At 37.4% G+C, this 16665-nt stretch overlaps 1 protein-coding gene across 4 annotated transcripts in view; it reads left to right on the plus strand.

Moving 5' to 3' along the window:
* The window catches only part of stat3 (signal transducer and activator of transcription 3 (acute-phase response factor)), a 36323-nt gene extending 19721 nt beyond the window's left edge, over positions 1 to 16602 (plus strand). For 2 of the 4 annotated variants that reach the window (XM_056235875.1, XM_056235874.1), the window contains exons 3-24: positions 3037 to 3280; positions 3597 to 3689; positions 5137 to 5218; positions 5303 to 5403; positions 5523 to 5674; positions 5768 to 5926; positions 6021 to 6113; positions 6193 to 6252; positions 6342 to 6371; positions 6665 to 6758; positions 7291 to 7338; positions 7424 to 7507; positions 8148 to 8246; positions 8332 to 8467; positions 9458 to 9510; positions 9621 to 9715; positions 9819 to 9958; positions 10127 to 10345; positions 10765 to 10807; positions 11754 to 11813; positions 14807 to 14907; positions 15290 to 16602. In XM_056235875.1, the coding sequence (XP_056091850.1) occupies positions 3037 to 3280; positions 3597 to 3689; positions 5137 to 5218; positions 5303 to 5403; positions 5523 to 5674; positions 5768 to 5926; positions 6021 to 6113; positions 6193 to 6252; positions 6342 to 6371; positions 6665 to 6758; positions 7291 to 7338; positions 7424 to 7507; positions 8148 to 8246; positions 8332 to 8467; positions 9458 to 9510; positions 9621 to 9715; positions 9819 to 9958; positions 10127 to 10345; positions 10765 to 10807; positions 11754 to 11813; positions 14807 to 14907; positions 15290 to 15396 (2293 nt within the window). In that variant the 3' untranslated portion in view covers positions 15397 to 16602. Of the gene's footprint in view, positions 1 to 3036; positions 3281 to 3596; positions 3690 to 5136; positions 5219 to 5302; positions 5404 to 5522; positions 5675 to 5767; positions 5927 to 6020; positions 6114 to 6192; positions 6253 to 6341; positions 6372 to 6664; positions 6759 to 7290; positions 7339 to 7423; positions 7508 to 8147; positions 8247 to 8331; positions 8468 to 9457; positions 9511 to 9620; positions 9716 to 9818; positions 9959 to 10126; positions 10346 to 10764; positions 10808 to 10929; positions 11182 to 11753; positions 11814 to 14806; positions 14908 to 15289 lie in introns of those variants that run through there. The other 2 variants (XM_056235876.1, XM_056235877.1) reach the window with 2 other exon arrangements.
* The last annotated feature ends 63 nt before the right edge of the window (positions 16603 to 16665 follow it).

Genomic DNA, 16665 nt, shown 5'->3' on the forward strand with positions numbered 1-16665 from the left:
ATTTTCTACTTTTTTTTATCTTAATATAAGACATAAATAAGTTGTTTTGTTTATATTTTATTTTAGTTTTTGACTGCTAAAAATAATATAATTTGTTGTTTGCCTTAATAATGTGGATAAAAAAAAAAAAAAAAAATAGTGGGTTAAATTCAAACTTTTCTACTTGTCTTTAAAAAAGAAAAAGAAAAAGGTTATAAAAAATGTCAATAATTACATTATATCGTGATACATTTTTTAGCTATATCGCACAGCCCTAATTGGGCATTCAAGATGAACATGATGGCATCAGTTTTCTGATTAGAGTTTCCAGTGAGGGGGTTCTGCCAGTCTCTGATCTTACTATTGAGAGTCAAACTATGTGCGAATGTTAACATAATCTTAGTTCCCCTGACCTGGGGGAACTCAAACCATTTGATAATGTCATTATGATTATTTTTTATAGTAGATGGGTCTACTGGAGTTTACATTCGGTGGTAACTTCCTGCATTCTTCTTTTGTTACTTTGATCTAAAGATGTCACCCCTGAGTACTGTGTCAGCCCTTCAAATGCCTATAAAATAGAGTGTATAGCTCCCTCTGTTAGACTTGATGCATGCAGGGTCAAACAGCATGTTCTCAATAAAGAATCCTGCTGAAGATACACCCAAGCCTCCTGGTCTTCGCTTCTGAGTTTCCTACAACTTCCTTATTCTTAGAATCATCTGTGGTGATGTCATTCCTCTTCCCGTAAAAGTGATCCAGGAAAGTCTGCTGTGAACAATAACACGAACCAGTGCCATTTTTGTTTTCTGAGTTTTTTCACAGCATCAGTGTGAATGGCTTCTTTATGATTCTGTTGTGGACTATAACATGTCACTCTGAAATGACTCATGTCCGGTTTCATCTTCTCAGTCTCTGTATCACAGCATGCATCTTTAAATGGAGAGGTAAATGTAGTCAAGAAAATTAAATTGTGTCAGTACATTTAGTTACTGAACTAGTGAAGTAGGCTATCCCATACCCCCTTTCAATACCTCTGAGGAGTCCCTAGGGGACAGCATTGCACTTAAAGAACCTTTGAGTCGTGGTGTATTAAGTGTAAGTGATATAATGCTGAAGCTGAGATGTATCTCTTTAAGGTCACCTTAAAATCAAAATTGACAATTGGATTATTGCAGCGTTTATTATAAATGATTTATCCGTGCACATCATTTTTTATTAAATTCATGTGACCTTGTAATCTTTAATCAAAATAACTAACTTCCCCTCCCCCCCTGCAGTGACATCACTCCTCTTCTCTGAAGATGTGTTTACTGGCGCGAGGGACAACCTGTCACTTACATGAGATTACAGCAATATGGCAATGACAATGATTCAGTCAATTACCAGTGGACAAAATCAAGTCCCGCCCTACTTTTTTTTTTTTTTCTTGTTCGAGAAGCCGGTCAAAACGGTCCTGTGACCCACCAGTTGAGAAACACTGCTTTAATGCATACTGCTTTTTATTTTAATTGATTAATGTCTCTTTCCCTTTCTTTTGAATTTTTCTAAACTGAATATTGCTTTTTTGGAAAATTTTGTGCTGTTTGTTGGAAATTCCAAAGTCTTTGTCCTTCACATGGCCATCTCATGCACTCAATCTCTTTAGTTAGTGTTATTGAAGTAAACACACAACAAAACAATTAGCCCTAGGCATGTTTGGTTTATGCCATTACTGGCAGTGTCATAGAACTTTCTGAATGGATCGTTTGTTTGAGCACACAAAGGGACAAACATCAGTGGTATAAGGAAGCCAGTAATTTATTGATAAAAACTTAAGGTCAAAGACTGGTGGCGATTGTTGTGCTTGTAAACCAACCATTGTTTATGTAGATATAGAGAAACAGTCCTCACCCGTTACGTGATATCATTCAATTTGCAGTTGTCAAAGAGAAGCTAAAATAAGCGTGGCACATATATGGCTGGGTTGTTTGACGGTACTGTTTGACAGTAAAGAACCAATAGATTTTGATGTATTTTTTTATACCAGAGTAGATAGATACCTGTGGAAAAAAACTGTTATGTTATTTACAAAAGAGTAATGAAATATAAAACATTTTTTGCACTGATTCCAACCTTATTTATTTGTTATATGAATAATCCTACCTGTTTTAGTTTGTGCACATCAAGAGGAAAAAATAATTAAGGAAAGCAATACGCATTTAAGTATTTAATTTACTGGATTATAATTTTTTTTTTTTTTACCACATGGTTATTTTTTTTCCCACTCCATTTCCTGCAAATAACTGCAAAACAAAATATATACCATATAGCTTAATATCAAATGACTCGGACCATGATTATAACATTTTTTGTCATATTGCTTAGTACCTTAGGCACATAATTGGATATTATGCAGGGCCCTTGTTGGCACTGGAAAATGTGCAAATGTGTACAATGCTAAATTGGCAAAGGCTAAAGCGACTGAACTAGCCGTTAGACATTATATATCCAAAATTTTAGTCTGCTCATTGCTTTTTTGGTGCTAGGATATTATCCTGATCTTTTTGAATTTCTTGCGTAGTGGATAGAGCGATGACTTGTTTCTTTGCTGCTGGATGAGGTCAGCAGTTTGGAATTTTTGCTAACAGCAGAACAAGTGAGATCATGTGTCATGTGCAAGCTGCACTGTCACACACCTGCACAAGACTACATGGGACTTTCAGAATACTCACTATTTGTCCATTTTTGCAATTTGACATCTTTAGACAAATACAAATATCTGAATAAAGCTTTAGTTAGCATAGGCCTGGAATCATATATAAATATACATTAAACTCATATTGGCCATCCACTAACTAAAACCCTATCCTAGTTTGAAGTTATACATGCTCGAAAAGACTTGGTTATCGAACTGCAATATAACCCAGGGTTCGTATTTTTTATTTTCTGAACCTTACCGTATTAGATGTTGCTTATTCTATAAATAATGGCACGTCTAATTATCAAGTGCATGCATGGAATGGAGGAAGCTGTGCATTACCTATCACATGAGCCATTTGCTTCTGTCCGCCACAGGGCGTATGCAGCCAACAAGGAGTCTCACGCAACGCTTGTGTTCCATAACCTGCTGGGTGAGATTGATCAGCAGTACAGCCGCTTCCTGCAGGAGAACAACGTCCTGTACCAGCACAACCTGCGGCGCATCAAACAGCACCTGCAGAGCAAGTATTTGGAGAAGCCCATGGAGATCGCCCGCATCGTGGCCCGCTGCCTGTGGGAAGAGCAGCGTCTGCTGCAGACGGCCACCACTGTGCAGCAGGTATAGACACACACACACACACACACACACACACACGCACAGACGAATGCTGTATTTACTCATGGGTGAGATTTCAGATTTGTTGCACTTCTATGTGAAAACTAAGTGAAAATTAGTTGACTTTATTAAACGTTCCATCTAGATTTCATTCATAAAAAAATTCATTGTTGAAATACACATAGTATCCTTATATTTTTATTCACCAGGCCAGTTTTCAGGTCATTTCAAGTCAAACACACTTTGCTTGGAAATGGATTCTGCTTTGTAAGGACATATATTTAGATTTCTTTTTCTCCAATTTCTTTCTCTTCTGTAGGATGGCCAGGTTGCCCATCCCACAGGAACTGTGGTGACAGAAAAACAGCAGATACTGGAACACAACCTGCAGGACATCAGGAAGAGAGTACAGGTTAGTACATCAAATCACACTTTAATTGAAAATCATTGGTTTGTTTTGTTCGCAATTAGAGTTACACATACATTCCACGAACCATCTAGCAACCCCTTATTGCCCAAGTTTGAAAGGCCTTTATTTAAAGGTGCCCTAGAATGTTTTTTTTTATTATTTTATAATGTTTCCTGGGTTACCCTTATAATGTTAGTATGTTTTTTAGATAAAAAATATTCATAATTTAGAAATAAATGGCATTTTTCCTAGCCTGCTTTTAGCCTCTGATTTGAACACTCTGTTTGAAGGGGCGTGTCTGCTGTGGGATTCAGTGTAACCGCGGCCACTGCTGTGATTGGCTGACATGCTTGCATATGAAATAGCTAGTACGCATTACATGTGAAACTCTCTCCCGAATACTTTTACTACTGCTATTATACGTTTTTACTATAACAGCTATCGAGATTAACGAATCGTGAGATGTTTTTAAAGTATTTAGATCTATTCCCATCACATAAAATGTTGCCGTGATGAGCATTGAGCAGATGACAGTGTGTTGATCGCGAGAATGAAGATCTTATCATTGCAAAGCAGTTTCTGCATTCTCTCTGCTTTCCCCAATGCAAACACGATGATGTAAATACAGTAAGAGCTTTGTTGTGCAGTAACGTGCGTCATTGATTTCATAACGAGTTTGGCAAGTGTCCAGATAAACTCGCGCTGTGTGGAAAGATTGTTCTTTGATCGCTTTCTGTATATAATTTGTTCACAATTTAAATACGATTATTTTCATCCTACTAAAAGAAACGATGTGAAGCTGATATTATAGTCACTGGCTTGACTTACTGATGCATAAAGAGTATTGAACGATTTTGAGAGAAAGATTACCTGTCTGAACTTGAACAATTACACATCAGAAAGTGTTGCTTGGTAGCTCGATCCGAGGCCAGCTCTGTATTGGCCCAAGTTGAGGAAACAGTCGGTGAAATGTTTGGAAATTTCCAGAGAAAATAAAATTAACCCATTGTTTCTTCAGAGGCTCAGATGAAGGAACTAAAAAATACTTTTGTGTTCATGTGTACATCCACACTGAGCAACTGCCATGCTTCGGCTGCGCAGTTCCGCCTGGCATTGAGGGCTGGCATTATGCAAATATTTGGAGGCGTACATATTAATGATCCCGACTATTGCGTCACAGTCGGTATTGTGTGGAGAACCGACCGTTTTTCAGGGGTGTTTTTCATAAACGTGAATTAAATGAGAACGCGAAAACAGTCCAGTTTGAGATTCACTCTATGTCATGTCCATGCACTGAACTCTTGTTATTTGACTATACCAAGGTAAATTCAATTTTGAATTATAGGTCACCTTTAACATATTGCCCCGAGCACAAAATGAGGGTCTCATATTTTGTCCTTTTTGGAGTACACCCTCTCACTCATTCAGCTCCCTTACTCTTTCTATACAGGATATGGAGCAGAAGATGAAGATGTTGGAAAATCTGCAAGATGATTTTGACTTCAACTACAAAACTCTAAAGAGTGCTGGAGGTATGATGAGTACATGTTGCTGTCCAAAATCTCTTAACTAGTCTTAATCACTGATAAAATCGCTTAAAATCTGTCACCATGTAGAGTTGTCTCAGGACCTGAATGGAAACAGCCAGGCAGCAGCTACCAGGCAGAAGATGTCTCAGCTGGAGCAGATGCTGAGCGCTCTGGATCAGCTGAGGAGGGTGAGATACAGCACAAAATACGGCATTGACTTCTGGAATCTTGAAAATAATGACCAGTTACTTTTACATAACATTTACAAATGTGTCAAAAGTTCAAAAGTTTGCTCTTTGTTTTGCAGCAAATAGTGACTGAAATGGCAGGGCTGCTGTCTGCCATGGACTTTGTGCAAAAAAATCTGACCGATGAAGAACTGGCCGACTGGAAGAGGAGACAGCAGATCGCTTGCATCGGAGGACCACCGAACATCTGCCTGGACCGCTTAGAGACATGGTACACAGTCAGCACAAACACAAACAGTCAGTTCACAGACTGCTTTTGAATCCCACCTTTCTTAATTCCTTCTTTTCAATCTTTGCCTTTCAGGATCACCTCTTTGGCTGAGTCACAGTTGCAGATAAGACAGCAGATCAAGAAACTGGAGGAGCTTCAACAGAAGGTCTCGTACAAAGGAGATCCAATTATTCAGCACCGCCCTGCTCTGGAAGAGAAGATCGTAGACCTGTTCCGCAACCTTATGAAGAGGTTTGAAATCACCCACTCGTGTGTTTAACTGTAAAAACTACTGAAACAGGATCTGATCAATGATGTTTTCTGTGGTGCGCTTGTCTAATTGCAGTGCATTTGTTGTTGAGAGACAGCCTTGTATGCCCATGCACCCTGACCGACCCCTTGTCATCAAAACAGGAGTTCAGTTCACCACCAAAGTCAGGTGGGTAAACACAAAGGTGAGTCATAAAGTAAGGAGGTCTAGACACAAATTGTGAACTTTTCCCCCTCCTCTCTTTCAGGTTACTTGTGAAATTCCCAGAGTTGAATTACCAGCTGAAAATCAAAGTGTGCATTGACAAGTACGTTCCATTTCCTGTCTATGAAACGAAATGATTTTTTGTTGTATTTTGACATGCCAATTGAACATTTTTCAACCTATGTCCTGCAGGGAGTCAGGTGACGTGGCAGCCATTCGAGGGTGAGTTCTGAGGTTAAAAAAGATGCCATTTCCATTACCATTTTCACATGTTTATTTGTAGTTATAAACCAATTTATTTGGGGCTGGCCAGATTTTTGACATTATTCATGGATAATTCATGTATTATTATTATCAGCTTATTTTAAGTAAACAGTTGTGTAAAATAAATATTTCAGCCATTTTGTAGAAGTTTAATTTCTATCATTAAATTATATTTAAGTACATGGAAGTATCTCTCTTGTTTGTACCTGTAAGTTGTTGCATTACACAGTGTTCTGCTTCTTTCCCACCAGTTCACGCAAGTTCAACATCCTTGGCACCAACACGAAGGTGATGAACATGGAGGAATCCAACAATGGCAGCCTGTCAGCAGAGTTCAAACATCTGGTAAGCTCAGCCATTCCGCCAATTTCTTTTTCTTTTTTTTTTTGAGTTAAAAACCGAATATTCTCTGGATTTGTGTGTTTCTTCAACTGTGGACACTGTTGGCCCTCTGAACCAAATTTAAACTCCCTTAAAACACACTTAAATTAACCTAAATTAGTCCAGCATTGAATGTCTTTAATCTCAAGCTCTACGCTGTTATTTTATTCTTAGTAAATAAGTACACTAACTTTTGAAACAACTTTATTAGAGGCTGAATTGATTGTTAACTGTGACAGTCATAATTTGTGTGAGCAAGAAAACATATTTTTCACACTCAATAAATGGCTTATTTCACTCTTTCTTTAGATAATCATAGTTAAAATATACTATTTCATAAGAATCAACTCCTGGGACATAAAGTGCCAACAAACTTTCTTAATATAAAATATAATTCATCGAATGTGCCATACAAGCTTCAAGGAGACTGGATCAGCTGTTGACTGGATGTTGCTTGAAATGCATTATAATCCTGACTTGTTCTTCTGTCTTTCAGACTCTACGAGAGCAGAGATGCGGCAACGGAGGTCGAACCAACAGTGACGTAAGGATTTGTATAATTAGCATTGTTACAGTTTTTCATTTTATTTAGGGCTTCTATTGACGAAGCTTTGCCCTCTGAACTACAGGCATCTCTGATAGTGACTGAAGAACTTCACCTGATCACATTCGAGACAGAGGTCTACCACCAAGGACTAAAGATCGACCTTGAGGTGAAAAGCTACACATAAACACTTCTGGCAGCAGCAGCACTGGATTAGTTAATCTAAAAATGACTCTTTCATTTTTATCAAGAATTTAGAGTAAAATAAAATGTCAAACGTGTCTTATCGTGACAGGATTCCTGTCACAAAGACGCTTTACTGTTGAGCTGTATATCAAATCAAAGATGATAATATTATTAAACCCTCATTACTGATTAAGTTCATCACACTGCTACTGGTGATTGATTCAGTGTATTGAAAGCCAATAAGGTCATTGTAATAGGCTGTTGCCATGGTACCAGCAGTAGGAGGATATTAATATGTTACCAGGCAGCGTGTTCTTGGGTTATCTGTCTCTTATCAAACCCATAACCGTACATAGCGCTGCCTAGATGCTTATTATGAGTTGATAAGAGTACACGCAAAATCATTCCTTTTCTGTGGATGGACACAATAGGGTCACGTAACATACCTACACAGGTTAGTTAAACAAGATAATTTAAGCCGTTCAGCTCTGTTTGCTTAATAATTATGCAACCTCAGGTCTCTATTTGCACTAATCAGATTTCTAACAGAGTGGGCTGTACAAAAATACAAAAATAGGATTTGTTTTTCTAAATTATAAATAAATGTCTTTATCTCTGTCCAGACGCACTCTCTCCCAGTGGTGGTCATCTCTAATATCTGTCAAATGCCAAATGCATGGGCGTCCATCCTGTGGTACAACATGCTGACCAACCATCCCAAGGTTTGAAATGGATCCACAGCAAGACATACTTACTGTTAGCACAGGAGGTTTTTCAGTATAATATTTCCCCCCCTTTTTTTCACAGAATGTGAATTTCTTCACCAAACCTCCAGTGGGAACGTGGGATCAGGTGGCAGAGGTGCTCAGCTGGCAGTTTTCATCCACAACCAAAAGAGGACTTACCATTGAGCAGCTCACCACACTTGCAGAGAAACTTTTGGGTATGTGTGTGTGTTATTTAAACCTGGAAATAAATAAACAGTAAATAAATAAATATGCTGGAGGATTTTGACCAAAAAAAAGAAACTTTTCTCTCAAATTGTTATGCCTATATATATGTATTGTATATGTATGTGTATATATACAAAATCAGTGGTTTCTGTATTATTGATCACATGATTTTAAATTGCTGAAATGTGCCTCTGAACATGCTCTACAGATCAAAGGTTTGGGGTCGGCAAGATTTGTTAAATAAGTCTCTAATATTCACCTAGGCTGCATTTATTTGATCAAAAATACAATGATATAATATTTTAAAATATTACTATTTTAATTTAAAATAACTTTTCTATTTGAATATATTTAATAATTTTTTACAATTTTATAAGCTGAATTTTCAGCATCATTACTTCAGTGTCACATGATCCTTCAGAAATCATTCTAATACGATGATTTGAGGCACAAGAAACATTTATTAATATTATTATTATTAATAATGCTTAAAACAGCTGTGCTGCTTCATATTTTTGTGTTTACATATATTTTCCTTCAAATTAACAGCATGAAATGATGTTTTATTAACATTATTCGAGAGGAGCACGGTCAAGTCAAGACACGTCACCTTTATTTATATAGCGCTTTTTACAAAACAGATTGTAATCTGTAAATACGGTGATAATAGGAAATGAACAAGTACGGGGAACTCTTGAGTTCGGGCCGAGCTTGGAAACCTCACCTCACCTCAGACAGCACCCCAAATATGCACAGTTTTTACTATATCTGATTATATGTAGGGGTGAACTCTTGAAATAGTCTTTACAGTCACCTTATCGTTTGTATCTTTGCTGAATAAAAGTAGGCATTTATTTAAAAAAAGTAATCTTACTGACCCAAAACTATTTTTCTCGTTCTCTCTCTGTGTGGTAATACAGTATATATCTTAACATTCTTTGTGCATCTCTGTTTACTTACGCATTTCTGATTTTGTGTAGGTCCGTGTGTAAACTACTCCGGTTGCCAAATCACATGGGCCAAGTTCTGCAAAGTATGTTTCTATAACAACTTTTTGTTCCTTGTCCTGAGTTCATTTTAGAGCAAATCAAACCATCAGATTTCCGTAAACATTGCTGTTCTGTTTCTGTTTGTGATTCGCAGGAGAACATGGCAGGAAAAGGTTTCTCATTCTGGGTGTGGCTAGACAACATTATTGACCTAGTGAAGAAATATATTTTGGCTCTATGGAATGAAGGGTGAGAACTCCTGCTGCACTCGTTGTGTGCATCCATGCGGTATTTATAGTTCATTACATCAATCACTGCCTGGGTGGTTACATCAAGCTCTTGTGTGCGTCAGGTATATTATGGGCTTCATCAGTAAAGAGAGAGAGAGGGCAATCCTGAGTCCAAAGCCTCCTGGGACATTCCTGCTACGCTTCAGTGAAAGCAGCAAAGAGGGAGGAATTACCTTCACCTGGGTTGAGAAGGACATCAATGGTGAATGCATTGCCATGTACATGTCAAAAGTGTCAGTACTTCGGTACCAAGTCAATGTTGAAATAAAAGTTTTATACTTTTGTTCATACATGTTTTTGCTTTATTTCATTTTTCTGTAGTTGTATAGTTGAATATGTGAAGCATTTGTGCTCCTGTTTGTATGTGCAGGTAAGACCCAGATCCAGTCAGTTGAACCGTACACTAAGCAGCAGCTCAACAGCATGTCTTTCGCTGAGATCATCATGGGCTACAAGATCATGGATGCCACCAACATCCTCGTCTCGCCGCTGGTCTACCTCTACCCCGAAATCCCCAAAGAGGAGGCGTTTGGCAAGTACTGCCGCCCCGAGGCCCAGCCTGATACTGAATTCCCTGACCCTGGATGTGGTGAGTGTCCTTTGCGGGAATAGAATTCATTCTGGCTTAGAATAACATCGGTCTGTTGCTTGGCAAAAGTGTGTCTCATTTCATTCTCATTTATCTTGGAGACTATTTTTGTATTGGAAGTGCACTGAAAGGGTGTGGTTTACCAGAAACGTTCTCCCTTTGAGGAAATCATCTAAGAATAAGAGGAGAGAGAATACAAAAGCATGATTTTATTCTTTGGTTATTTTGATCCCAGTTTTTTTTAATGGTAGTGTATGAAATGAAATGCTTGTATTCATAAAGGACACAATAAATTGATCAAAAGTGACAGTGAAGACTTTTACATTGTTATTGTTATTTATTTTCTTTTGAACTTCCTATTAATCAAAAATCCTATTCACTCTCCCTGTTTAATAACACGGCGATCGTTTTTCTTTTAGTAATTCAGCCCTACCTGAAGACCAAGTTCATCTGTGTCACCCCGTAAGTAGCTTTCCTTTCCTCCTCACCTCAGTATGTGTGTGTGTGAATGATTGATCTTGCTGTAGTCTCTGTTTTCTCTCTCTGTCCTCTTGTAAACTTTGAAATCTCTGGTGACTCTTCAGGCAGGAGCACATGCAAAGTACTCCTCTCAGTTTTCTTTTCAACATGGATCAGGGATGTAGCCACTACTGAATCCTCCAAGGACCCTTCACACCATCCTTTAAACCACAATCTTGCACAAGAAGACAGAAAGAGAGAGAAACCATGCTTTAAAAAGCACATGATCAACAAAACAGCTAATTAAAGGAGGTTCAGGCTTACTGTTGTCATTAACATGTATTAAGCGCACAACTTGAGGTGAACTGTTGTGTAAACACTTTGATTTCAGAACTTAGAGTTTTTAAATTTAAAAAAGAATAATGTAGAAATCTAATTTAAAAAAAAATCAAAATGAAGAAATAAATTTCCACTGTTAACATGAAATAACAATTGACGCTATTTACCTTAATATACGTTCCTGGATGATATTTTGAACAATTCCTTGTTTTCAGTGTAGATTATTCCAAATGTCTTTTGTAATGTTTCATATTCCTATATTTATATCCATATTAGACTTTCAAAAATATAACTTGCTCTGCCTCTGAAACGGCACCAGATTTTTGAATGTTTTTTATGTTGACTTTAAGATAATGGGAGCAATGGTTAATGGACATGGTATATAAACTGTAATACATCAAAATGTAAATGCCATTTTAGGTAACATGCTTGGCTACAAGAAAAACATTTGGATGGAATAAAAGCTGCTTCAAACTCAGTCTTACTTGAATCACAAATGCTTTCTGTCTTTGTAGAGGGGTTGGATTTACTGGAGGTCATGTATGTACGCGTGTGCGTGTGTGTGTGTGTGCGTGTGTTAGGCAGGCTATAAACTGACCTCTCTCCATAGGTGTCCTTCTGTCTTCATGGACTTCCCGGACAGTGAGCTGTTTGGGAACGGCTTCCCTGGGTAGGCACTAGGGAGCTGCTCTATGTGTGTGTATGAGACGTGAATGTTTGTGGTCAAACACACTCCTGTAGTTGTCTGCTAACATAGATCATTCCTTTTAACATCTCTAGAGCTTGACCAAGGGTTTCTGTTTACTCACTTCATCCCTTTATAACAAGAGGTCTGGATGTCACTGGAACTTTTGTACAAGTTAAAAGGCTGGAATGGCTGTTGTTCATGTCTCTGAATCTCAGTTTTGTGTTGGTGAACTAGTTCTGCAGTAGACATGGGATTTTTTTTAATTAAGGTCACAAGCTAACTTCTGTATCAGTATGTAAAATATTTGCACTAAAAAAGTGTTTACCTTCTCTCCCATATTCATTTCTTTTCCCCATCTTCCAGTTTTTTCTATTTTCCCCCTTAGAGGAGAGTGCTATGATTGTTGCATTTTATGTGATGTATAAATGGTTTGGTCCCTCAGTACGTTAAACAATGATGTCTTCGAGACTCATGTCACACATGTGACCCTTATAATGTCCGTGTCCACAGAAAATTTCAATGTATCCCCAAAATGATGAAAACACAATTTCAACCCAAAATATCAGTAAAAGTAACAGTGATGGACGTTGAGAACTGTCTCTTAGAAGGCTTTGACAACCTGAATGTGGCAAGATAGGGGAGAGAGAAGACAAGGAGACTGAGCAACAACCACACAAATGACCTCACTAGATGTAGCACATCCACTCATAACTGTTGTCACTGTTTATATCACATCACACTGTATTTCTGAACCAGTGAGGTCCATAATAGGCCTACCTGTGGCTCTTTTGCCGGCCACAGGACCATCTGGAGATTTACAGTTTTATCACATTATTTAACATTAATTATATACTTTGTGATTAATGTTTTGCTTGCAAAAAACATACATTGCTTGCTACTTCTGAATGGCTGTCAATGGAGAAAGTTAGTTGTAACATCTCATCTACCAAAAGAGGCTAACTGGACCATGCTAACCAAACCTCAGCTTCTGCAAGAATATTATCTGCACTCGTTTGTGCTCAGAGTTTTTTCACATTTTTTTTCAGGATAGAATTCAACAATAGCTGACATAACTTCCCCAATGGGTTACATCTCTATTAGCAAATTCACATTTTATGAGACTCCAGGTTAAAGAAGCAGTCAAAATCTGAACAAATGAAATGTCAAATTTGGAGATGTTCTTTCCTTGTGTGGTAATAAATGACCACATCATCTAGCGTTTGCTCGGGATGCTGTAAGATAGTCAGGGCTTTTAATGATCCAGGAAGAAAAACAAGTTTTTGGCTTAAACTTTTATTGACAATCTTTTTAAAGTGCTCTTTTATCTTTGACAGTGATTTCTCCGGAAATGGTATTGGCGTGAGAAAGTGTTTCTGGAAAAACACTTACAAAGTCTAATATGGTTTAGTGTAAAAAATACTTTAAAGCTCCATCACAACTCTTATACCCTTTCTCATACTTGCAATATGAGCAGAACGTAGCATGTGTGTCTATTGCCTAATGTTTTTTAAGTCTGATAATGTTGTTCTTGGGCAGCCTGCATCTCAGGACAGGTATATTGATATAACATTTGATGTGAAATTTTACCACCTTTTGTTTTAAATTACTCTGGTTAAACCGAAATTAGAGCAAAACAAGTGTTTTTAGGATCACTTTTGTTTGAGATCTCCTCTAGACAGAAAATACACACAGCAAGTATCGATCCCATGAAATTAACAACGCCTGGTTTAATTTTCCATTAGCCTGACATACTAGACATGATCAACAACTAAATGTCTTGAGTGATCTGAAAATACTAGTTTGACATTTGTATCATTTGATGTATCGTTTGTGAGTTCATGACCACTTACCCAGAAGTATGAACTCTTAGCTTTTCCATTGCCGTTGGATCAGACTTCTGCAATCTGCACCTCTGCTAGTGTTTTAAGTGCAGACTTCAGGTTCAGAGGTTTTGAGCTTGTTCTCTTGCCTCAACACAAGCAGGAAATAGTGTAGAAATGCAGCTTTACCAAAACAAACTGCCCGTATGAGCTGTTTGTAGTGTTAACAAATAGGCATGGGTGAACTTTGCCCTCTGGTAAACCATTCGCCAGATAAAGACTTGATGCTTCAATGGGTAGCCGAGCAGAGCACCATAGAAGAGGTCAGATTTTAAGTAGGCTATGATATACAATATGTCAGTATTTATTCAGTAAATTCAGCCACCTATAAAAAACTAAAAAGCATAGCATGTTCCTCTATCAATGGCCATTCTAAAGTAGCCATGTATTCTCACAATTTATTATTATAATTTTTTTCAAACATGAATGGCAAAAATGTAATGTTAGTACACTAGCTTTTCCATAATACTCCGATAGCATTCACGGCTCAGGTAAAAAGGACGGGGAAATAAAAGTGGACAAGCAACAACTCCAACTCCAGATTCACATTACATCACAGCTTGTCAACTATGTAGTAATATACATTTTCAGTGCACTGTGTTGAATCCACTGCCTCTAACACCTGACTGAGTTGTCAAAAATCTCTTAAAGTTATAGTTCACCCTAAAAAGAAAAGTCCATCATTTGCTCACCTTTATGTGGTTCCAACCGCATGACAACTTTGGAGCCCACTGGCTTCCATTGGATGGACAAAAAGACACTGAGACATTTGTCAAAATATATTTAATTCTCCACAGTATTAAAAAAAGTAATTCAGGTTTGGAACGACATGAGGTTTCATTTTTTTGGGCGAACAATCCCTTTTAGTTACCTAATATTACGCAAGTGATGCTCATGTGTGTGACTTTGAGTGTGGGTATGTGTGTGTTTTGGTAAGTTGTGTGTTTATGATACATGTGAATATTGGAGTGAAGGTTAACTCATGATGTGGTGAATGAACTTTCAGATCTTTCCAAATCATGATGTCTATATGTGATGGTAGACGTAATGATTGCGTGTGTGTCATGTCTAATGTACGCTGCCTTTCTTTTGCAGGACTAACTCTGGCAACACAAGTGATTTGTTCCCGATGTCCCCTCGTACACTCGATTCTCTCATGCACAATGAAGCCACGGAGGCCAATCCGGGACCTCTCGGTGAGTCACATGATTAATTTCAACAGCTTTCTCAATATGTGCTGCATGTTAACGCCTTGTCATAATTACCATAATTTCGAGATGACAAGTGACATTGATTCCTGGACTGGGAAATTCTGCATTTTTATGCCAACACTGTCAAAGCCTAAATGAATCTACAGTGGTCACGTGGCACAAATAGGAGCTCTCTGAAAATTTCTAGCCTACAAGTTGTAATTGTGTGTTTTACGAGAATGTTAGCGCATTTTACAGGTTGAGATTTTGTAATTATGGTAATTACAAGATGGCGTGAATGCACCTATGCATACAGTATTTTTTTTTTCAGACATTGTAATGTCTCATAATACTTCTGTTTAATGGTGTTTTTATTAAACCCCCCCAGAATCCCTCACTCTGGACATGGAGTTGAGCTCCGATCATCCCTCACCCATGAGAGAAGGGTTTGCAGCCTCAGCAATCTCAGATATGGACACCTGCCGAAATGCTTAGGTTTCCAACGTTTAGTTTTTTTATGTTATTTACATAGGGAAAATTAATTGTCATGTATATAATGTGCTTAGGTGCTAGAGCCCTTTTCTCTCTCCGAGCCAATTCTTTTCTTTTCAGTTTTTACAGGCATAGCCACAAGCGTGCAAACGCGCTAGAAAGTTAACTTTTCATCCTCATATCAACGTTGATAATACTGAATTGAACTCATTCTTTTTTAAATGGTTAAGATGTACGTTTTATTTGTCTTTTATTACATGAGGCATTGAAGACCAATAACAGGAGTTTTTAGCTTTTTTTTTGGCCTTTGTCAAAGAAGGTTAATATAAAGATTATATAAAAAAAATGTAATCTGTTTAATTGCAGACATTTGGCCATGACTTTCACTTGTATTGCAGTGTCCACTGGTGTTAGTATACATGAAACGTATTTTGATCTGTTAGCATAGCATATGGCCAGTGAATTCTTCATTCTTTATGTTGATCTTTTGAAATGAGTGTGAAGGGGAGTTAACTTTACAGTAGTATTGACAAGCAGTACTTTAAAGCTGCCAAAACCCGGCATGATCTTGTACCGTGTTGAACATAAACTTCAAATCTGGATTGGTACAGAATTATCATTTATGGTCAGATGATAAGTTTGTGCATGCAGGTCTATAATGTCCATTTTAGCTTCTGGTTTATATAAATATACTGTATTTTAATGTTTTACTGAAAAATATTTGACTCTTTTATTGGATTTCTTCGGGAAGTGAATGGAAGAATATATATATATACACACATTACACAGATGAGCAAATGTGATATTTCCACCATATTACAGTGTCCTAGATGTGATGTTTATTGCGCTAACTTAGCAAGCAAATCTTGCACTATAATTGTAACAATTAGATGGTGAATCTTATATATAGAGAGACACATTCATACATGCACATATATATACAGATATTTATAATTTTGTTCAATTCACTGATCTGTTGTGTCGTCATGTAAGGTAGCGCTTCAAACGGAAATATGATGGAAAATGATGTTTCTTCATTGTGTAACTACATTTTAAACGTCTGTCAGTCTGAGTTTGTTTCCCAGTCTGTGTATCTATCCTTCCTTCTACTCTCAATTTATAGTGTGTATATTATATATATATATATATATACACTGCACTATGTAAATTCTCTTTATTGTACAATGAATTCTTGATGAGAAACAGTCATCAGCTCTTTGTGTTCTTGAAGGGATACTCCACCCAAAAATGAAAATTCTGTCATCATTTGCT

This window comes from Rhinichthys klamathensis, unplaced genomic scaffold (assembly GCF_029890125.1).
Source record: "Rhinichthys klamathensis goyatoka isolate OS25496 unplaced genomic scaffold, OSU_Roscu_1.1 h1tg000432l_1, whole genome shotgun sequence".
In the NCBI taxonomy this organism is placed as follows: Eukaryota; Metazoa; Chordata; class Actinopteri; order Cypriniformes; family Leuciscidae; genus Rhinichthys; species Rhinichthys klamathensis.